The sequence below is a fragment of the Lachancea lanzarotensis genome, scaffold LALA0S01, assembly GCF_000938715.1.
Source record: "Lachancea lanzarotensis genome assembly LALA0, scaffold LALA0S01, whole genome shotgun sequence".
NCBI classification, from domain to species: domain Eukaryota; kingdom Fungi; phylum Ascomycota; class Saccharomycetes; order Saccharomycetales; family Saccharomycetaceae; genus Lachancea; species Lachancea lanzarotensis.
The window spans coordinates 630,662-653,147 of record NW_019212879.1 but is presented as its reverse complement, the minus strand read 5'-3'; the positions used below and the strand labels follow the sequence as shown (position 1 = coordinate 653,147).

Genomic DNA, 22,486 nt, shown 5'->3' with positions numbered 1-22,486 from the left:
GAACTTCCGATCTCAAATGGAATGAGCTGTTCACCAAAACAAGTCGACGTCAAGGATCCTGGAGCCGGCCCAGGTCGGAAGCGTGCGTTGAAAAATAGTTTGAAGGAGCCAAATGGTTCCCAAGTCAAGCGCAGAACGGTCAAAGACGAAGAACATCTCTTACCGCCGGTTTCTGCCAATGTAAAGGCATCCAATGCGACTGGAATATCTCCAGAATCTAAAAATGCAGTTACCGGCATTATGGAAAAAACTGACTCCGGTGACACAAAGGTGGTCACAGCGGGTCCTACAGGTCATCGACCGGTAACTTCTTGCACACATTGTCGACAACACAAGATCAAATGTAATGCCAGCGAAAAATTTCCCAACGCATGTTCTCGATGCGAAAGAATGGGTCTGAAATGTGAGATAGACCCAGGATTCAGGCCGAAAAAGGGATCACAACTTCAGAGTTTACGCAGCGATGTGGAAGAGCTGAAATTGAAAGTAGAGTGTCTGGCGTACAACGAACGGCTCATCGCTTATGCGCTAGGGAAAAGTGAGTGGGGCCGGAGTCTTTTGCAGCGTGTCAAGCATGCTGCAAAATCTACAGAAAACAGTCCGGAAATCTCGAAGAACACCGGAGACGCTATCATCAACAAAGACTCATCTTTCAAAGTAGCGGCTAAAACCTTTTTAACTGGAGAACCAACTTTAATTCAATCGGCTGGCCCGAATGTTCAAAACGAATTAGAATCTTCTGCGGAGCAAGGGCTACACATCCCCAAGATCAGTGTTGATCCTTCTGTACTCAAAGATGAATCACTTCCGAGAGTTTTGAGGATTGCTCTCAAGAGACATGCATCAAAATATACCCCTTCTCCTGCTAACTCTACTGATGCTACGAGCCCCGAACTTACCCCCGATAACAATGGTGCACAAATTCCACTAAGCAATGAAGAACATGTCGTCGCCACCACAAACGCGGTACAGCCATTGCCATCACCACAGGCCAGTATTGATGAGTTCATATTGGGTGATGTCCGAATATCTCTGAAAAAAGCAAATGAGCTGCACCGCGTTTTCGTTGAGTCGTTTTTACCGTACTTTCCTATAATGTACTCCAATACAGCTTTGGAGCTTTATTCACAGTCTCATCTACTGTTCTGGACCGTCATGCTTACGGCGTGTCTATCAGAGCCCGAACCATCGCTTTATAATAGATTGGCGTCATTGATCAAGCAATTGGCCATAGAAACTTGTTGGATTCGGACGCCGCGGTCGACTCATATATCACAGGCATTATTAATACTTTGCACTTGGCCTTTACCCAATCAAAAAGTCTTAGACGACTGTTCTTACCGGTTTGTGGGGCTTGCAAAATCGCTTTCCTTTCAATTAGGCCTACACCGAGGCAAATTCATGTCTGAATTCACCAGGACTCAAACTTCAATGCCCAATGCAGAGAAATGGCGTACGCGTACATGGTTAGGCATCTTCTTTGCAGAGCAATGCTGGGCCAGTATCTTAGGTTTACCGCCCACTTCTCAAAATGACCATCTGATAGAACTAGCTCGTCTTCGCGAGGATGAAAGTGCGGTACCTAGCAGGTTCAGACAATTGATATGCCTGGCAAACTTTCAGTCCAGGTTATGTGGAACAATGGGTTCAAGTGTCACGACGCCTGACGGCTTACTAGATGCACAAGAGAGGGGCGGTGCGCTACAGTCTTTAAGAACAGAATTGGCAAGGCTACAGGCCAAATTAAAATTTGATCAAGATACCGTGATTGAAATGTATTTTCTCTACGTCAAACTTATGATCTGCTGCTTTGCATTCCTTCCTGGAACTCCAACTGAGTATCAAAAAGAATATGTTGATGACGCCTACTTGAGTGCGACGAAGGTAGTGACTCTTCTTACGAAACTTTTGGAGACCACCAATTTGATACAGCTTCCAATCTATGTTCGTCAGAGTGTCACATATTCAGCCTTAATTCTGTTCAAACTTCAGTCAACTCCATGGATGCCTGAGAAATACGTGGACTCAGCACGCCAATCTGTTGTAACTGTTCACCGGCTGTACAGGAACCAGCTAACAGCGTGGACCGCTAGTGTGGAAAATGACATATCTCGGACCGCTAGCGTACTGGAGAAGTTGAACTTTGTGCTCATCACGCAACCGGAAATATTCATGGAGAGCGAAGGAATCATCACTCGTATGAGATCTCATTTGACAGGCACCTTGTTTTACGATCTAGTTTGGTGCATTCACGAAGCCCGCAGGCGCCAAGCAGACCCAAATTCCAGGAAAGAAGATAAGAATCAAGACCAGGCAGCGCGAGAAGTAGAGACAAAACGAGATAATGGAAAGGATAGCAAAATCTATATGAAAAGACTGTGTCCACTACCATTTTATAATCAAATCTCTAAAGAAGATTTTGAAACCATCACACAAACGACTCCTGGGGGCACTACTGTCACCACATTAATTCCTACGCAAAATGCTATCCAAGAGGCAAAGAGACTAGCGAACAGCCAAGGGGGGAAAAAGGGCCCTATAAAATACATTAACGGAATCCCAATTTCAGTTTTAGAAGAGACTGGGAGCATGAATCAGGATGCAGCGCGTTGGGTTGCGGATGAACCTCTACATGTTGCTGCACCCATGCGCCCTGTTACACCCAGTAATGTGATCAAAACAAGTGCTACCGCAGAAGACATCAACCGCAAATCGCCATCTCTTTTTGCGCAATCTATGCAACGGTCCGCCAGCACTCCGGTTGCCGCAGAAATACTAGGCCGCGGGCGGGGTCCCACAAGCGCATCTCCACCTCTGGTTTTGGAGAATACGCATTCGTTGTTTGCAGTCAACAATTCAAATGTACCAAGTGCCAATTCACAAAGCTTAACGCTTGGGAAACAGGTGATACCCGATTTCATCGCACCTGCATCTCCGCTCTTGACTTCAAACTCGTATTCGAGTCTGAATGTATTTTTGAGTGCAGAAAACAATATGCATAATGGCCACAACCCAGGGATAACTTCGCAAGGTTTGACTAAACCGTCATCAGAGCTTAACACATTTTTCCAAGCCCAGAGTGCTGGTTGGATGGAGCAGAACTCTGCCAATGATGATGATATTTTGGGTTGGTTTGATATAAACATGGCGCCCGAATTTTGAAGTTAGTGAAAAAACCACTGGTGGGAAAGAATCATACATACACTGTCTATATTCAGAAATCTATTTATTCAACATCTAGCTACAAAGCAGACAGTTGTTTTCCGCTACGTTGGCCAGCTCTCGAAGAGCGGTGGGTTGAGAGCATCCCGTGCACTGATTTAGAGATGAGTAACATCTTTAAACAGTATTATTTCAATATAAGCCATTGTAGTATAGTGGTTAGTACACATCGTTGTGGCCGATGAAACCCTGGTTCGATTCTAGGCAATGGCATTATTTTTTGAAAAATTAATGTACATGAGAGACGAGAGAGAGACTCATAGAAACAAGAATGAAGCGGGTTCGAATATCCTGCGTACGAGGCTAAAATGATTCTTTACCATCATCGAGCATCCATTAGTGTTTGGCCGTGGCGAAAGTTTCAGCTACTCTAAATCACACATCTCGGGTTCTAATTGTGCCCAAGAATAAAATTCTGCATGCAAGCCGATTTTGACTCCCAATCATAACTTCATGATTGAGATAATCAGCGATCAATGGTGATAAAATGAAACAATCATGGCTTAAAACATGAAATCGTAATCAATCATAGAGATACCGAGAAGCACAATCGAGCAAGTGAGAAGGTACTAGAGGGCTCGGCATTGAAATGGCAATACAAGCATCACAGTCCAGAGCATCACAGTCCAGAGCATCACAGTCCAGAGCATAACAGTCCAGAGCATCACAATTTCACAGGATTATCATTCCAGCTTTAATCTGACGCTGTCGCTGATCACGCGACCATGTCAATTTCTCACTCACTTTTTTTTTTTTTTTTTTTNNCCCTTTTTTTTTTTTTTTTTTTTGAAATACACACACACCACCACCCAGGGCAAGTGGGACAAACACTTAACTTACAATACACACCCCACCACTCACAGATCAATCCATATCTCCCCCGTTGAACTTTCAATCTCCCGCAATCTTAGTATTATTCTTATTATTCAAAATCTTTTTTTAACAATGGCTTTTTCGCGGACGTCACATGACCATCAACAATGGAAAGTGGCGCGGGGAAACTATATCAGTATTATTCAACTTGTACGAAAATAGGTGAAATAAATACGGCCGAAACTTGAAAACGGTTGATAATGGAAATAAATGCAGGAACAATTGTTCAAGTTCTATTCAACGGAGTGTACCAGTTAAAAAGCTGTTCTTCAGCAGGTCGGGCGAATTGATTTGAGTGAATTTCCAGCTTCAAACGCTCGAAAATTCCTACTCATTGTCGAGATATGTCGACATTTAAGAAATGGCTCTCGAGGACAGATAAGTTCGGAAAACAGCGATCAGAAAGATCAGAAAGACCAGAAAAGCCGTTGATTGGTGGGAAAGAAGTTGAGAAAGATGCTAAGAGTGGGGACAAAGTTGAAAAACTCGCTGTCGTGGGTGATAAACTGTTGCACGCTGTTATACCCGGAGAAAGCTCGAAAATTGCAGTTTCGCAAAATGGCGGGGGTACTACACCCATGGAAAACACAACTCATACTGAAATTCAGGGCACAAACACTGGATCCGCAACTCCTGTCGATGGCAAAACCGGATCTTCAAGCACCCTCAGCGACACTCAGAGCTTAAAGTCCGATTTTGAACGGTTCTCGTTAGTAAGGCCTCAGATCACCCCACTTTTGCCTTTTGGTGATGGCTCAAATAAGGTATTTGGGTATGAAAACTTCGGAAACACCTGCTACTGTAACTCGGTGCTGCAAATCATGTACAATTTGCCAGAATTGCGCAATCACATCTTGGAATTTCCAGCTCGCAACGTGAATGTCTCTAGAAGACGCAAATCTGAAATGCCTGGCGTGAAACCTCGCATATTCGACGATACAAGTTTCTTACCCCCGTGTAACACCACTGACTCGTCGAAAAAAGCAAGCGGCGGCGGCGGCTGTAACAACAGTAGTCAAAGTTCGAGTAAAGACACGGGCTCTCGCAGAAGTTCAGCACCACATTCCAGAGATAGAGAGAACCACAGATCTTCTACAAACTCAAGAAATCATAGATCACATAGTTCAGCTACCGTACACGGTACTGTAATGGCTTCGGATGCCATAACGGAAAAACTGCATGAAGGATACACCAGAATCGTGGTAGGACGCGTTCCTGGTAAAGTCGGAAAGACTAAAATACCTCAATCTAGCGACTCTAACTACTCAGCACAGGCTAACTCTTCGGCACTTTCTTCGGGTTCAACTTCGTCCTTTGGTTCCTCTGCCAAGCCTACGGAAACATCAAGCGAAGAGCGTAAAAAAGCTGCTCTCATAAGAGGACCGGTATTGAACATCGATCATAATCTGAAGGACTACCTGGCGCCTAATGAGAAACCCGGCCTGTACACTTCTTTGAAAGATGTTTATGAAAGCATAGTGGAAAATCGATATTTCACCGGAGTTGTATCGCCCATACAGTTCGTGGAGACTTTGAAACGCGAGAACGTGTTATTTAGCACTATGATGCATCAAGATGCTCATGAGTTTCTAAACTATCTGCTAAATGAAATTCGCGATTACGCCAACACAAAACATGGAAAAGTGAACAAAGAGGAAACGTCCGCTCAAGCTAACTTTGTGGATGATTTATTTAAGGGAACACTGACGAATAGGACAAAATGTCTGACTTGTGATAATGAAACTTTCTGCAACGAGCCGTTTCTGGATTTTGCCATAGAAGTAAAGGATGATGAGGAGACAGATATACAGACTACGCTATCTGACTATCATCAAAGAGAAATGCTCAATGGAGCAAACAAGTTTTACTGTGATGAATGCTGTGGGCTACAGGAGGCCGAAAGGGTCGTTGGATTGAAACACTTGCCATTTTATCTGTCTCTGCATATGAAGCGGTTCAAGTATTCAGAGGAACAAAACTGCAATACGAAACTTTTCAATAAAATTCATTACCCATTGAATCTTAAAGTGTGCTCCACGTTTGACACCTCCATTTGCAAACGATACGAATTGGTTGGATTGGTGGTGCACATGGGTGGAGGACCACACCATGGCCACTACGTTTCATTGTGCAAGACGGATAAGTTTGGTTGGTTGTTATTCGACGATGAGACGGTAGAAACAGTGGAGGAATCAACGGTGTTAAAGTTTGTCGGAAATTCCGATGATCTAACCACGGCGTACCTTTTGTTTTATAGAGAGGTCACGGATTTCCGGCAAGATTCTGATGAATATGAGAAACGACAGGAAAATGCAGAAGGTGTTGACCAACTTATAAAGCTGGATGAAATAACTAGGGAGCACTTGGACATTAACTGCGACCATGCTGGAGAATTGGAGGGCGTGCCTGAAGAGCGCTTTTCCAGTAAAGCTAATTCAAAGGCTTCAAAAAGGCGGTCTAGACTTTTCAGTTTCAGGCGATCACCAAAAGACTAGGTGATATTCGTTGTAGACAGGCATTAATTAAAGGCATTATTATATGGCATCAACTGTACATAGTTGCAAACTTTGTGTTTTAGGGTATTTGTGTATTGATTTTTTTTGCTTAAGCTGGCGCATGTGTGAAAAGGTAGGAAACACTTTCACCATTGTGCAATCTGCGAATAGCTTCCGCCAACGTTGGACTAATATCAATTTGATCGCATATCCTTAATTCTAGATCCACGGGAAGTGAATTGGTGCAAACCATTCTTGAAATTCTACTGTTACGCAGTTTTTCCTTTGCAGAACCAGAGAAAATACCATGTGTCACAACAGCGATCACCTCTTTGGCGCCATTTTCGAAAAGAGTATCGCATGCCTTCACCAGAGTACCGCAGGTATCGGCCATATCATCCACCAATAGACAGGATTTTCCTCTAACGTCTCCCACAAGAACCATTCGAGATACTTCATTGGCCTTTTGTCTTTCCTTGTGTATCAGTGCGAAGTTCAAGTCCAGCTTATCAGCAATAGAAGCTACCCTTTTGGCTCCACCAGCATCGGGCGAAACAAGAATAGCGTTTTGAATGTCAGTTTTCGTCCTGATGTAGTTCAGCACACTGGGTTCAGCGTAAAGGTTATCGACAGGAATGTGGAAGAATCCTTGAATCTGAGAAGCATGGAGGTCCATAGTGATTACATGGTCGCAGCCAGCAGTTTCTAATAAATTTGCAATAAGTTTTGCCGTTATTGGTGCCCGACTTTTATCCTTTTTATCCTGACGTGCATACGGAAAGTTTGGAATGACCGCTGTGATTCTTCTGGCCGATGCAGTTTTACAGGCGTGAATCAAAATCAACAACTCCATCAAGAAATCGTTTATTTCTTGCTGACCACTTCCGGTCTGAATAATGTAAACATCTTCGTCGCGGATACTCTCTCCAATGGTGACAGACGTTTCTTTGTTGGAATACTGATAGACTCCAATTTTCGATAACGAGAGACCAAGTATCTTGGCTATTTTCTCAGCTAAGTCTGGGTGCGAGTTTCCAGACAAAAGTTTGATACTGTTGGAGCCCATTCGAAAGATATAATCAAGCTGATACAGTTCAATTGATGAGGTTCGAAGCCGATCTAATGCTGTTCACAGCTTTGGCAAAGAACTTGGTGATGAAATGCATCGCATGGTTCTTTCCATCTCATCTTATCTCAAATTTGATTAATCTATTCGAAAGCTTGTCACATGACTAGAAGCGTAACTGAGAAATAGAAACTTTAATACGATCTGAGAGGCAATTAAGCATCAAACAATCACTGTCATAGACTGTAGCTAATAACCTGATTTAGCAGCTTCATAATTAGTGTTTTGTGGTGAATTTTGGGCTCAAATTGATGGTTTTTTCAAGTTTATGTTGAAATGACAGGTAAAATAAACCAATCTGCTCACGACCTGAAAGTAGGGCAGACCATTTCATTGATTAAGCATTATTGATACTTTTCGTTTCAACTTGTTGTGGGATTCGGGGCAGAACTCTATCATGTCATTTCGTGCTGTGACAGTATCGGTGGTGGAGACATGATGGACAGAAGATAAGGTAATAATAGAAACCAAAGCAATTAGGCTGGTGTTCAACGGGAAAGTGCAATACGTCTGCTAGCGCAAATACTTGTTCAGAACTGGGAACTGGATAGACGTTGCCATGTTGCTCGTTCGACGTGACCTGGTCATTCGAGTTCCTCATCCTCTCCAGTCCACCGGAGACACATTTTTAGCATCCTTTGATCCAATATTGTAATGCGATCTGTATGTGTGAACCCAACAATGTGAGACAGACTGCGGTTCTTCCCACACTTACTGAGCTAAAATACCACGGGTAATCAAAGTCACGTTTTCCGTGCAAGCGACGACACTGATCAGAAATGAATGTTTGCTCGGTTTCTCCCTTTCATTTGAATGACTTGGTAATACCAGTCTTTCGGTAATCATATTCCCTGCTTATTAATATTTTGCCACTTCCGTGGTATCTCTAAACCTAGTATCAGAATTATGAAGACGACATCAATGTTTAATTCGAAAAGCGCGGCTTCCTGAAACTACCACACCTAAATCAACCAGAATTCAACAAGCAATACACAATGATCCCACCGAATAATCAATGGTTCCGTAGCCTAATAATCCATACAAAAATGTCAAGAAAACTCAATTTAGGAAACCAGCTCATATTTTTCAACTGGAAACCGTCTAGCTCCAACAGATAATAAAATTCGAACTATTATAATGCCCGAGCAGGTATGTTCCTCAACACTAAGGCTTCGTCTTGTCACACTTCTTTATCATCAAGACTCATTTTGTCACTTTGTATTAAAGTGTCACCTCTAAGGTACGATTTTAACGAACCTACATTAATTAACAGATGATATCTTCAGCTATTCAACCACCGGGGTAGCTTTGTTCGCTGACACATAGCCCCAAATCCAGGTCGTATCACGATCACTCCAGTTCTCTCAGTTGTTCCGGATTATCACAGTGCGGAAAGTTGAGTCATGGCTACCAGACAGGCTCAAAAACGGTTAACGAAAGAGTATAAATCCATGGTGGAAAATCCACCACCATTCATTATAGCACAACCTAACGAAGATAACATTTTGGAATGGCATTATGTGATATCAGGTCCTCCAGATACACCTTATTCTGGTGGCCAGTATCATGGAACGCTTTTATTTCCGTCCGATTACCCTTTTAAGCCACCCGCAATACGAATGGTGACACCTAGTGGACGATTCAAAGAGGACACTCGTTTGTGTCTTTCGATGAGTGATTATCATCCTGACACATGGAATCCGTCTTGGTCCGTATCAACCATTTTGACGGGTCTTTTAAGTTTTATGACGAGCAACGAAAGTACAACGGGTGCGATAAGTACTACTCCAGACCACAAGAAAAAAATGGCCCGAAGCTCGAGAGAGTTTAACACATTCAAAAACGCTCGGTTTAAAAAGGTGTACCCAGATTTGGTGAAAGAGAATTTGGCCCATTTTGAGGAACTCAAGCAGAAAGGTGAACCAGAAGTCGGAGTTGCAGATAAAGACGTGCTAGAAGAGGCCGCAAAGGAGCAAGCAATAAATTTAGCAGATATAACGGACCCGGAAGACAGAATCAGAGTCGAGGAGCAACTTCTCAAGGCGCAAAAAGCCAGGGAAACGAAAAGTGAGAATAACCGGTCCAAACTCTACATTTTTTTCGCCGTTGCCCTGTTGCTTGCAGGAATTATCATGAAATAAACGTTTAGCAATCCGCTTACGATGGACCCGGTGCCGTAAAATAAAGAAAGACTATATACGTGAATAACGGCTGGAGCGTTCCAAGGTTACTAAAAAGGCGATAGCGTTTGCCATATAAAATCCTCATAAATCATTACACAAATCAAACCAAACAACGAATTCCGCGAATTCTAAAACTTCTCAACGTCGAGAACCACTTTCCCGTGACTATGACCCTTTTTTAAGTAGTCCAAGGCGTCCTCAAATTGTTTCCAATCGTATACTTTGTCAATAATACACTTCACCACTTCGCTTTCCACCAGTTCCGCACATTTTTCAGCCCAGTCATTCCTGCTCACGTATTTGGCGTTGGGGTCGAAGTGGAAATGGGTATAATCGAAGGCCCATAGTAGCTTACCAAAAATTTTTCTTCCATTTGCACTAGGGTTATCCCAGGCATTGTAGACGTCTTTTGAGTAGTTGGCGCGATAGTCCCCCACGGTTGTAACGTATGCACCATTCTTGGCTAGTAAAGCGTCAGTGTGGCTCAGTAACTGGTAGCCACCAATAAAATCGAGTATGACTGTAAATTTTCCTCCGTTATATGGTGTTGATAATGGCTGACCTGTGACGGCATCATACGAGATAATTTCACGGTTGTTGATCATATCTTGCAGGGGCTTATGTATATGGTTTGCGCTCATCACGTAGTTCACAAAGATCAGTTCATCGCACAAGTCAGGGAAATGAGACTTCAGAAAAACTGCGCCATATTCCGAGCACAGTAGAACGAGCTTGTTCGGGATTCGATAATGGTATTTCAATAGCTGAATTGCAAAAATGGCAACGCTGGTCGTTCCTCCGTTGATTAGAATGTTAGCTTTTTCTGAAAGTTGACCCTTAGATTCCAAATCGTCAAGGATGTTGAAAGCAGCGCCCAAACAAAAAAGGGTACCCGAAGCTGCTTGGAATCCAACGTTTGAAGGCTTTGGTAAAATAACGTCCTTCGAAGGTGAAACTTCGATAGAGCTCTGTGCTGTGCCGTATCCCAAGTTTGGATGGTAAAACAACCCGTAAACCTCGTCGCCCTCTTTCCATTGTCCGTGCAGGTTTTCCCCCACTTCTGTGATGACACCGCTATACTCACGTCCGAACCCTACTCCACGGTTCATATTGCGCGTGTAGCTATTCATAATCTTAAGATCCACAGGGTTCAAAGCTACATTGCGCACCTGGACCACAAGCTTATCCTTTGGCAAAGGAATCTTGATCTTGGTCTCATACGAAAATGCCGGGGGGTTGTTCCTAGAGAAGAACACCAAGTTTTTCACCGGGATAAATTTGACATGTCTTAGCGGTCTTGGGACCCTACGCATCAGTTCTTCCTGGGGAATCTCTCTTGGAGCGGGGACATCATGTTCAATTGTTTGAGTCCGCAAGAACTCGTCTCTTTTGGCTATAATTCTGTCAGCCATCACTGAGGTACCACACAAGTGCGATGGAATCAAACAGTCCGCTGTAATCGACCAGTAATGGGTGTTCTGAAGGCCATTTTATCTGTTTGTTGAGTGAATTTCTACAACTTGGAACTTTTCAATATATGCCTCTAATTTGAAGGTACTCATATACGATGGACCAGAGATGAGATCGATCTTTCACTGTTTGTGCCCCATTTGAAGCCGCTGATGCCAAGTCTGTAGGTCATTTAAGCCGTTTGAAACACCTTCGCACAGTTTCGCATGGCAACAGCTTCGGTCCGCCATGAGGCCTGCATTTCAAGCTTTTGTTTTGTCCATAAAAAGACGGTCCGCTGTGTGAAGTTGAGAATTTCCAAAGTAGATGCAGGTGGAGGTATTATGTGTCCGTGCGATGGCTCATATTATTCCCACGGACACGGTTGTTTCTTACGCACTCTGTGCTTTTTTACCCACATTTATGCAGCAACAGGAACTGGCGCGGGAGGCTGTGAACCGGCTTCTTCGTAATATTCCTGCAGATCTTCTTGCTCGAAAATGACTTGAATCATGAGCGAGCAGCTCGGACACACCGCTATGTCTTCCCCGTCATACAAATCGTCGATGTATATTTGAAATTTGTCACCGCACGGACATGGATACGTGAATATCTGGGTATCGGGATCAAAAGTCATGTCTTCAATCTCAACCTGGTCATAAGTAGACATCTTGAACAAGCAGGAGCTTCGTTGGCGTTTTCCTTAACCTTATGGAAGAGAGTTATACAAGCACTATTGGCGTTATGTCAAATATGCAGTGAGATGAGATGAGATGGGCCAGCGATGACATAAATTTAAAGCTTTTCCATGACAGTAATTTAAGCTTTGACTTTCTTGGTCACGTGAATTTCTAATGCCCCGAATAGCAGTCGGATCGAGCATGAAAACCTGTGAGCCGTTTCAAAAGCCTATAGATGAAGATCGTATGTGAAAATACCACAGATGTTCATATCAAGAGTCGTAATTTATCTTCTCTGAGAATTCTACGTTGAATAGAGACTTCATAGTCCGGCGTCACGTGCTCCAATCATCTTCAAAAAACGTCTTCTTGATTAATCGAGCTTGTATTCTATCATGCATCCAAATGGTACGTCATTTGCCTGGATGCTGAGATTGTATGTGTGTGGGTGTATCCTCTAGAAAGCTCACACCCTCACAGACTTTAACATCGACAATACCTCTTCGACACATCCTGCCACTGACAATATTTCTGATACATATTCATTCGTGACTGCCACACCCGTACACCCTCCAAATTTTCGTAAAATGAGGACTGCTGAAACTTTACTGAAATATTAAAAGGTGTGAAAAAGTTTTGCGTGGGTCGGTCAAATGTTACGAGCTCGACCAACATCCTAGCCCGTCCGCCCTAGCGTAGCCAGAGGCCCAGATGGGAATAGCCTAGCGTACGGGGGAGTCCCGAGCCCAGCTCCCACTGGAGATTTTCGTCTCCCCAGGCGGGAATCGGTCTGGATCCTACAGCCTCTAGACTCACCGGCCCAAGCAGGATCCAACACGAGGTAGCATAGTTCGTGTGGAAGAAAAGATTAAGATATCCGAATGCTGTACCGTTACAATATTAGGTTACTTCAGAACACTAGGACAATAGTATGTGAACCAGTGGTATAATAGAGTCGTAAGACAAAGATGCAGAGTAATGTGAGGACACTTGAAGGGCATAGATAAAGGCTGGCTTAGTGTTTGGTACTTCCTGTGACCAAAACTACTTTGGGAGAAAACTATAAATCGACAACTTGTCATTAGAGGAGAGCCGACTGGCTTTATACATCAACCGGCTGCCCTTCGTCACCTTACCGCACTGTCCTTTCGACTCGCTTAACTTTCCAATTTCTCGTATACTAACAGCATTTTCTGAAGATTCAAAATGGGTATTTCTCGTGATTCTCGCCACAAGAGAGCTGCTACTGGTGCCAAGCGTGCCCAGTTCAGAAAGAAGAGAAAGTTTGAGTTGGGTCGTCAACCAGCCAACACCAAGATCGGTGGAAAGAGAATCCACACCGTCAGAACCAGAGGTGGTAACAAGAAGTTCAGAGCCTTGAGAATCGAGACCGGTAACTTCGCCTGGGGTTCCGAAGGTGTCACCAGAAAGACCAGAATTGCTGGTGTGGTGTACCATCCTTCCAACAACGAATTGGTCAGAACCAACACTTTGACCAAGGCTGCCATTGTCCAGATCGATGCTACTCCTTTCAAGCAGTGGTTCGAAGGTCACTACGGTCAAACTTTGGGTAAGAAGAAGAACGCCAAGGCTGCCGAAGAAGAAGTTGTTGCTTCTTCCAAGAGCGCTGAAAAGAAGTGGGCTGCCAGAGCTGCCGACGCTAAGATCGAACACACCGTTGAAACCCAGTTCGGTGCCGGTAGATTGTACGCCTGCATTTCTTCCAGACCAGGTCAATCCGGTAGATGTGATGGTTACATCTTGGAAGGTGAAGAATTGGCCTTCTACTTGAGAAGATTGACTGCCAAGAAATAAGTCAGCTTGTCACTTGGATGTCACCAATCCTGTCATTTTAACCTCGCAATTTTGTAAATTGTTACTATAATTTTGTAAAGCACAAAATACAAGTCTTATTATCAGAACAAAGTAGTTAGAGCGATGTGGGCGTGTCCTAATGGATACTATGTTTTTAGACGATAGCTATGTGAGTAGTGACGTCGATCGTCGACTATGTTATCAGACGATAGCGATGTGAGTGAGTTCTATCGATTAGGCTGTCGCACAAGAGCACACGGTGGTTTATTTGACAATCTTTCCTGTCCACACTGTGCGTCGCCTAAATGCAAACTCGAACTATAACATTGTTTGTACTACAACTTTTTACTTTCCCAAGCGTCATAAAAGGACTACAGATGACTCCACGTTGTTCAAATCAGAAAAAAAAGGCAATATTCGTTTATCTGCATGTAATAATCAGTACAGGTCTGTGTAAAAATATGTTCTCATCATTGTAGAACAGTGGTGGAGGGCTACGAAACAAGTTGCTTCCACACTTCAAAGTCCTAACCTGTTCTTCTGACGCAGATTATGTCTTTTCATGTGAAGAAACAAAGCTTATAGGTGATGTGTTCATCTAGAGCTAGATTGTCTTGTCATGAAGTGGTGGTCAAGATGTGTTCTCGCTGTTCCTCAGGCTGTTTTTTCCTTTATATATTGTTTTTTTTGAAAAATATTGGTCATCACATACGTCTCATCGCATGGCAGCATATATAATCTAACTTAGGGCTCCTAACGCTGAGTTAAGTCTCCACACCTCTGCGGTCCATGAAAGCATCTATATTTTATAGCTGGACATGTATTATGGAATTATTCATCGACAGAGTTGACAAGGCTGTCACGTTTGGCATTGACCTTTACTCCTTTGAAGTCAAGCCCGATCAGATATTCCATGGGTTCAAGAATATTCCCCGACACCCACATATACATGTGGTGCATTTTCAGCATTGCAATGATGGCGTACGGTATGGATACTTTTTCGAAAGTGACTCAGCCAAGAGCGTTCAATTCGAGTACGACGCAGCACGCGAGATTTTCGTTCCTCGGACAATCGAAACTGAACAGCAGAAAACAGATGCCTACAACAAGTTCCGCGAGCTGAACCCGTTTATGGTTCCTTATCCGTCAATAGACGAAGAAGATACGTGGAAAGTGTTGACGGATCACATCAAAATGCTGGATGTCAGACACATTGCGAGTTGTAGTGAACCGTATGTGTACATGGACTCTGCGATCACCACAAAGGAAGAAGAGGGTATTTTGAGCCGGGCTCTGGCTTCCAATGGAGATCGAATTGCAGACACAACAAGATCTGGGGATCCGGTTTTGAAATACACGCCGATCGTATTCAAGTCCAAAGACGCCTTGCGCGACAACTTCAAGATGCACGATTTTTTCGACAAAAGCTACTATCTCAACGATGTTGTCTTGGCGCGGTATCACCACAACTCGATCTTTTCGCTTCTGGGCGAGCTGCAGTGTGCGTTTTTGAACGCCATGCTTTTTGGGAACTACGGTTCGAGTCTGCAATGGCACAATGTAGTGGAGTTAATAGCGATGAGCTCAGCAGTGAGCTCAAAGGCGCTTCTACAACTGGACGCTCTTCTGGCACGCCAGCTGGCAGTGGTGCCCGATTTTTACGCTGACATGTTACTGAACGAGGATGCATGGGTGCGAATTCTCACGAGTCTGCACCACAAACACGCTCTAGATAGAACTCGAGGCGCGGTGTACAAGTTGTGGCCCCACCTGGACGACCCCGACGATAACGACAACGGTGGCGAAAGCGGTATTTCACATGTGTTGGTCGATGATGACGATAATGTGCTACACAACATGGGAGATTCTGATCCAGATTCAGACGAACCTATGGTTGTGGAAAAGGTGATCTACAGACAGCTATAGCGATGAGCTGGACTAGGGTGGGCCGAAATATATATGTCGTATATAACGATATAAATTTGGCAACTCAACACGCTGCCTACATTAACCAGTTTTTTCGCCTCCGTCGTGATTTCATTTTTTGGGAACCTCTCTCGTAGCATTCGAACCTTTTATTATTTGTTTCTCGCCCTCGATTTTCCACATCCTGGAACCCTTCCCTTTGTCAACCCAGGAACGACTCTTAATATTTTTCATCATCATTATACCCGGTGTCAAAATCCAAGTTCAACACCCCACGACTCAAAGTAAATGGCTCGGCAAGAGCCAAACGTCTCAGAAAAGGGCGGAAACCAACCTTCGAATAACCGTATCTCTTTCGTTGTGTTTTATTGATCGGGCTCTCGTTCCGGTGGTCTCCCGTTAGTATTTTCCCGGAAAACTCTCGAACCGTGGACCTTCTTCCAAAACCATTTTCAGCCCTTCGTGGTTCACGAACAATACCAATTCTCACACCTGTCCTCTGAATACCTACGAATAACCACTTAAACACTCATACTCTCACACACCAACCCGGCGACTAATCGCGAGTTAGCCGCCGAGGCCTTTTGGTAGCGTTCCAGAATATTCATGTGCGTTCTGGAATGTTCGTGACACAAAAAAAACTCCGGCGGCTCCCGCGGACTTTTTTTTCAGGTCTGTCTCAGCGGGAGCGCCGCCCAAGCCACTATTCTCGGATGTTCCAGCATATTCTTTTAGGGGAGAGAGCGGGAAAGAGCCGGATCTAGGGGGGTTGTGGGGTACCCCTAAAAAAAGAGTATAAAAAGGTGCAGGAAACACGCCTTAGGGGCATAAACAAACTTGTGAAGAATAAGAATAACAAAGAGTGGAAACAAAGCTACTTCAAGAAAACGATACACACTCATACTAATTCAAAGCATGTCTAAGGCTATCGGAATAGATTTAGGTACTACGTATTCGTGCGTAGCACACTTCACGAACGACCGGGTGGAGATCATTGCGAACGACCAGGGTAACCGGACAACGCCTTCGTACGTAGCGTTCACCGACACTGAGCGGCTCATCGGAGATGCCGCCAAAAACCAAGCTGCCATCAACCCTAGAAACACGGTGTTTGACGCCAAGCGGCTGATCGGACGTCGGTTCGACGATGAAGAAGTGACAACGGACGCCAAGCATTTCCCGTTCAAAGTGGTGTCCCGGGACGGCAAGCCGCACGTGGAGGTGGAGTACAAGGGCGAGACCAAAGTCTTCTCACCCGAGGAAATCTCAGCCATGGTGCTGGGCAAGATGCGTGAGACCGCAGAGGGCTACCTGGGCGGATCCGTGTCAGACGCCGTGGTCACCGTCCCCGCTTATTTCAACGACTCCCAGCGACAAGCTACCAAGGACGCAGGGACCATCGCAGGACTTAACGTCCTGCGTATCATCAACGAGCCCACTGCAGCCGCAATTGCTTATGGTCTCGACAAGAAGGGCCGTGAGGAGCACAATGTGCTAATTTTTGACTTGGGTGGTGGTACTTTTGATGTTTCGCTGCTTTCGATCGACGAAGGTATTTTCGAAGTCAAGGCTACTGCTGGTAATACGCATTTGGGTGGTGAAGATTTCGACAACCGTTTGGTGAACCATTTGGCGGCTGAGTTCCAGCGTAAAAACAAAAAGGACTTAACCAACAACCAGCGGTCGTTGCGTCGTTTGCGGACAGCCGCAGAACGTGCCAAGCGCGCACTGTCATCGTCGGCACAGACGTCCATTGAAATCGACTCTCTTTTCGAGGGATGTGATTTCTATACTTCTTTGACCAGAGCACGTTTCGAAGAATTGTGCGCTGACCTTTTCCGCTCCACATTGGACCCCGTGGAAAAGGTCTTGAGAGACGCTAAGCTCGACAAGTCGCAAGTAGATGAAATTGTGCTTGTAGGAGGCTCAACTCGTATCCCTAAAGTTCAAAAGCTCGTTACCGACTTTTTTAATGGAAAAGAGCCAAACCGGTCCATCAACCCAGATGAGGCGGTTGCGTATGGTGCAGCCGTGCAAGCTGCCATCTTGACTGGTGACCAGTCCTCCAAGACTCAGGACTTGCTATTGTTAGACGTGGCTCCTTTGTCGCTAGGTATTGAAACGGCAGGCGGTATCATGACCAAGCTGATCCCCAGAAACTCTACCATTCCTACTAAAAAATCCGAGACGTTTTCCACGTATGCTGATAACCAACCTGGTGTATTGATCCAAGTTTTTGAAGGTGAAAGAACGAGGACTAAGGACAACAATTTGCTGGGTAAATTTGAGCTCAGCGGCATCCCTCCTGCGCCTCGTGGTGTGCCTCAGATTGAAGTTTCGTTTGATTTAGATGCAAATGGTATTTTGAATGTGCATGCGTTGGAAAAGGGCACTGGTAAATCCAGTAAAATCACAATCACCAATGATAAGGGACGGTTGTCGAAAGAAGATATTGAGAGAATGGTGTCGGACGCCGAAAAATTCAAAGCCGAGGATGAAAGTGAAGCCGAGAGAGTTCAGACCAAAAACTCGTTGGAGGCGTATGCTTTCAGTTTGAAGAATACCTTGAACGAAGCTGCTTTCGAGGAAAAAGTGGGAGATGCTGACTACACTAAGCTCAAGACCTTTGTGGAAGAGACTATTACATGGCTTGACTCTTCACAATCGGCTTCCACGGACGAGTACAAGGATAAACAAAAGGAAGTGGAAGAGGTTGCAAATCCAATAATGACCAAGTTTTACCAATCTGGTGGAGCTCCTGGCGGTGCTCCTGGAGGTGTTCCTGGTGGTGCACCACCAGGTGGTGCCCCCGGTGGTGGAGCAGCTCATGGAGGAGACTCTGGTCCAACGGTTGAGGAAGTCGACTAAACAAAGAGCGACGCCACTAAAAAAAAGATAAGCGGAAACTCTTAGTAAGGGTCGGCCGTCTAATGATGATGGGTTTACACATAAATAGTTTATAATTTACAGTTTATTGTCAAGGCATGTTTTATGAATAACACTTACAGGAATGAAATCTTCTGGAAATTTCATAACAAGGCTGTGATGTTGAGAGATGTTATTACGAGTGGCCAAGTTGATAGACGGAGATTCCAGCTCTAATTTTTTTTCGAGACAGTGTAGCTATTTGAATCCAAAAAAGCGATTTTCTCGAACACAAATATAGGTAAAGATTCACATCCGCTATCAAAATATAGACAGCTTGTCGCTTTCAATTAAAATACCCAAAACGTCCAGGTTTATCAACTATTAAGAACTATTGATGAACCCTTTCAAATAACTTACTTTGTTTGTCACTATGTACTAATGAGTCAGCGGGAAAAATTTTTGATTTAAATATCGAATTTGACATACATGTACCATCGAAACCAGTAAGTTTGAGCACAGTAAATTCAAGATTTGATCCATTTTGTGGGGACTCTACAGCCGATTTGAACGTTGGGGAGTGTTTTAAAATGGGTGAACAAGCTGGTCATTTTTCCTTTCCCAAGGAAGAGGAGAAAATCCTCTCTTTCTGGAATGAAATTGATGCTTTCCAGACATCTTTGAAATTGACCGAAGACAAGCCCGAGTTCTCGTTTTTTGATGGACCACCTTTCGCAACAGGTACGCCTCACTATGGTCACATTTTGACATCTACCGTCAAGGACATTGTCCCCAGATACGCCACGATGAATGGCTACCACGTTGAGAGAAGATTTGGGTGGGATACCCACGGGTTGCCTATCGAACACATCATTGACAAGAAACTAGGTATTACTTGCAAGGAGGATGTTTACAAGATGGGTATTGACAAGTACAACGATGAATGCAGAGCCATTGTGATGACATATGCAGCTGAGTGGCGCAAAACCATTGGACGTGTGGGACGTTGGATCGATTTCGACAACGACTACAAAACCATGTACCCATCGTTCATGGAATCGACCTGGTGGGCGTTTAACGAGTTGTTTAAGAAGGATCAGGTTTACCGTGGTTACAGAGTTATGCCTTATTCCACAGGCTGCACCACACCTTTGAGTAACTTTGAAGCTCAGCAGAACTATAAGGAAGTGAGTGACCCTGCAGTCACGTGGTCTTTCAAAGTTGAAGGCCAGGATAAGACTTACCTTGTTGCGTGGACCACTACACCATGGTCGATCCCATCGAATTTGGCTCTGTGTGTCAATCTAGACTTTGAGTACGTCAAGATTTATGATGAAACCAGGGACAAGTACTTTGTTTTGCTCGAATCTTTGATCAAGACCTTGTACAGGAAACCCGAGAAAGAAAAGTTCAAAATTGTGGAAAAAATCTCAGGTAAAGATCTTGTGGGTCTCAAATACGAACCAACGTACCCATACTTCAAGGAAGCCTACAAGGAGAAGGCCTTCAGGGTCATTGCTGACAGCTACGTGAGTGCCGATTCGGGTACCGGTATCGTGTCTAATGCCCCAGCTTTTGGTGAAGACGATTACAGAATCTGTATCGCGAACGGCATTATTTCCGAAGATGACGAATTGCCTAACCCAGTGGATGATGCGGGTAAGTTCACCTTGCCTGTCACCGATTACCTGGGCATGTACGTCAAGGATGCAGACAAGCTAATCATCAAAGATTTGACCGCTAGTGGAATCATGATAAACAACACGCAATTCAGACATAGTTATCCGTTTTGCTGGAGATCCGACACGCCATTGCTGTACAGATCGGTTCCTGCCTGGTTTGTCCGCGTGAAGCCTATCATCCCAACATTCTTGGAATCTGTGAACAAGTCTCACTGGGTTCCAAACGCTATCAAGGAGAAGAGATTTTCCAACTGGATTGCCAACGCTCGTGACTGGAACGTTTCTAGAAATAGATACTGGGGTACTCCTATCCCTATCTGGGTATCCGATGACTACGAAGAGATTGTCTGTGTTGGCTCGGTGGAGGAATTGAAAAAGCTATCTGGTGTTGAAGACATCCAAGATCTTCACCGTGATACCGTGGATAAAATTACCATTCCATCGAAGCAGGGCAAGGGTACGCTAAAGAGAATTGAGGAAGTCTTTGACTGTTGGTTTGAATCTGGGTCTATGCCTTATGCCAGTCAGCACTACCCATTCGAGAACAAGGCCAAGTTCCCTGAAAGAGTTCCCGCTAACTTCATCTCTGAAGGTCTAGATCAAACCAGAGGTTGGTTCTACACCCTTGGTGTTTTGGGTTCTCAATTGTTCGGTGAAGTCCCTTATCAGAATGTCATTGTTTGCGGTATCGTTCTGGCTTCAGACGGCAGAAAGATGTCCAAGAGTTTGAAAAACTACCCAGACCCTACTCTGGTCTTGGACAAATACGGTGCGGATGCTCTCAGACTGTACCTCATCAACTCACCTGTATTGAAGGCTGAAAGTCTGAAATTCAGAGAAGAAGGTGTTAAGGAAGTCATATCAAAAGTGCTATTGCCATGGTGGAACTCATTCAAGTTCTTGGAAGGACAAATTGCTCTTCTCAAGAAAACTTCCAATGTTGACTTCAAATATAATCCTGATCTCAAGAGTGATAACGTTATGGACAAATGGATTTTGGCCTCCTTGCAGACTTTGGTTAAGAACATTCATGCTGAGATGAAGTCATACAAACTTTACTCTGTTGTTCCAAAGCTTCTTGACTTCATCGACCAGCTTACAAACTGGTACATTCGTTTGAACCGTCGTCGTTTGAAGGGTGAGAGCGGTGAACAAGATTGTCTACAGGCTCTAAACTCTCTGTTCGATGCCTTGTTTTCATTTGTGTGCGCTATGGCGCCTTTCACTCCTTTCTTATCGGATAACATTTATCAAAGACTGAGAGAGTACATTCCCGAAAACGTATTGTGCAAATTCGGCAAAGACGCAAGATCTGTGCACTTCTTGTCTTACCCTGAGATCGACGAATCATTGCTAAACGATGATATTGAAAGAGCAATGGCAAGAATGCAATCCGTGATCGATTTGGGTAGAAACATTCGTGAAAAGAAAACCATTTCTTTGAAGACGCCTCTCAAAAGCTTGGTGGTTTTCCACAGTGATTCACAATACTTGAAGGACGTGGAAGCGCTTGCATCTTACATTGTGGACGAGCTTAACGTTCGTGATTTAATCATTACTTCTGACGACGCCAAGTACAACATTGAATACAAAGCCGCCGCTGACTGGCCAGTGCTTGGTAAGAAGCTAAAGAAAGACGCCAAAAAGGTGAAAGCCGCTTTGCCCAATGTCACCTCGGAAGAAGTGCACAAGTTTGTGGAAACCGGAAAAATTGTTGTGGACGGTATCGAGCTAGTTGAAGGCGATTTGACCGTTATGAGAGTGCTTTCTGAAGATCTAGGTGAGGAAGGTCTAGAGACCAGGACCGATCAAGATGTGTTGATTATTTTGGATACCAAGATTTATTCTGAATTGAAGACTGAAGGTTTGGCCAGAGAATTGGTCAACAGAATTCAAAAACTCAGAAAGAAATGTGGACTTGAAGCCACGGACGATGTTGTGGTACAATACGAATTGATCAAGGACACCATCGATCTTTCGAAAGTCATCGAGGCTCACTCTGACATGTTATCAAAGACTTGTCGTTCTCAAATCACCGAATATGACGGTTCGTCCGGAAAAGACGAAATTGCGGACGAAGAACAAACCATTAATGACTCCATTTTCAAGTTGAAACTGTTCAAGCTGTGAAAATGATAGCTAAACGATCACCGGGTGTATTCGAACTAAA

At 44.2% G+C, this 22,486-nt stretch overlaps 10 protein-coding genes and 1 non-coding gene across 11 annotated transcripts; 8 read left to right on the top strand and 3 right to left on the bottom strand.

Moving 5' to 3' along the window:
• Positions 1-21: 21 nt before the first annotated feature.
• Positions 22-3,162, top strand: SEF1 (LALA0S01e06766g1_1; the record flags this gene model as incomplete). The annotated part of the gene is made up of 1 exon (XM_022774411.1): positions 22-3,162. One exon carries the CDS (start codon positions 22-24, stop codon positions 3,160-3,162), a length of 3,141 nt encoding a protein of 1,046 aa, XP_022626510.1.
• A 201-nt stretch (positions 3,163-3,363) lies between these two features.
• On the top strand, positions 3,364-3,435 carry LALA0_S01e06744r. The gene has a single exon. It is a non-coding gene; the product is annotated as a tRNA-His (tRNA).
• Positions 3,436-4,439: 1,004 nt separating this feature from the next.
• On the top strand, positions 4,440-6,590 carry LALA0_S01e06722g (LALA0S01e06722g1_1; the record flags this gene model as incomplete). The annotated part of the gene is made up of 1 exon (XM_022774409.1): positions 4,440-6,590. The coding sequence occupies one exon, from the start codon at positions 4,440-4,442 to the stop codon at positions 6,588-6,590; it is 2,151 nt and encodes a 716-aa protein (XP_022626509.1).
• A 109-nt stretch (positions 6,591-6,699) lies between these two features.
• Positions 6,700-7,656, bottom strand: LALA0_S01e06700g (LALA0S01e06700g1_1; the record flags this gene model as incomplete). The annotated part of the gene is made up of 1 exon (XM_022774408.1): positions 6,700-7,656. One exon carries the CDS (start codon positions 7,654-7,656, stop codon positions 6,700-6,702), a length of 957 nt encoding a protein of 318 aa, XP_022626508.1.
• A 1,463-nt stretch (positions 7,657-9,119) lies between these two features.
• Positions 9,120-9,857, top strand: UBC6 (LALA0S01e06678g1_1; the record flags this gene model as incomplete). The annotated part of the gene is made up of 1 exon (XM_022774407.1): positions 9,120-9,857. The coding sequence occupies one exon, from the start codon at positions 9,120-9,122 to the stop codon at positions 9,855-9,857; it is 738 nt and encodes a 245-aa protein (XP_022626507.1).
• A 170-nt stretch (positions 9,858-10,027) lies between these two features.
• On the bottom strand, positions 10,028-11,311 carry LALA0_S01e06656g (LALA0S01e06656g1_1; the record flags this gene model as incomplete). The annotated part of the gene is made up of 1 exon (XM_022774406.1): positions 10,028-11,311. The coding sequence occupies one exon, from the start codon at positions 11,309-11,311 to the stop codon at positions 10,028-10,030; it is 1,284 nt and encodes a 427-aa protein (XP_022626506.1).
• A 458-nt stretch (positions 11,312-11,769) lies between these two features.
• On the bottom strand, positions 11,770-12,018 carry KTI11 (LALA0S01e06634g1_1; the record flags this gene model as incomplete). The annotated part of the gene is made up of 1 exon (XM_022774405.1): positions 11,770-12,018. One exon carries the CDS (start codon positions 12,016-12,018, stop codon positions 11,770-11,772), a length of 249 nt encoding a protein of 82 aa, XP_022626505.1.
• A 1,216-nt stretch (positions 12,019-13,234) lies between these two features.
• Positions 13,235-13,843, top strand: RPS8A (LALA0S01e06612g1_1; the record flags this gene model as incomplete). Its single annotated transcript, XM_022774404.1, has 1 exon — positions 13,235-13,843. The coding sequence occupies one exon, from the start codon at positions 13,235-13,237 to the stop codon at positions 13,841-13,843; it is 609 nt and encodes a 202-aa protein (XP_022626504.1).
• An 825-nt stretch (positions 13,844-14,668) lies between these two features.
• On the top strand, positions 14,669-15,769 carry AAR2 (LALA0S01e06590g1_1; the record flags this gene model as incomplete). The annotated part of the gene is made up of 1 exon (XM_022774403.1): positions 14,669-15,769. The coding sequence occupies one exon, from the start codon at positions 14,669-14,671 to the stop codon at positions 15,767-15,769; it is 1,101 nt and encodes a 366-aa protein (XP_022626503.1).
• A 915-nt stretch (positions 15,770-16,684) lies between these two features.
• On the top strand, positions 16,685-18,637 carry SSA3 (LALA0S01e06568g1_1; the record flags this gene model as incomplete). Its single annotated transcript, XM_022774402.1, has 1 exon — positions 16,685-18,637. One exon carries the CDS (start codon positions 16,685-16,687, stop codon positions 18,635-18,637), a length of 1,953 nt encoding a protein of 650 aa, XP_022626502.1.
• Positions 18,638-19,224: 587 nt separating this feature from the next.
• ILS1 (LALA0S01e06546g1_1) lies at positions 19,225-22,446 on the top strand (the record flags this gene model as incomplete). The annotated part of the gene is made up of 1 exon (XM_022774401.1): positions 19,225-22,446. One exon carries the CDS (start codon positions 19,225-19,227, stop codon positions 22,444-22,446), a length of 3,222 nt encoding a protein of 1,073 aa, XP_022626501.1.
• Positions 22,447-22,486: the final 40 nt, after the last annotated feature.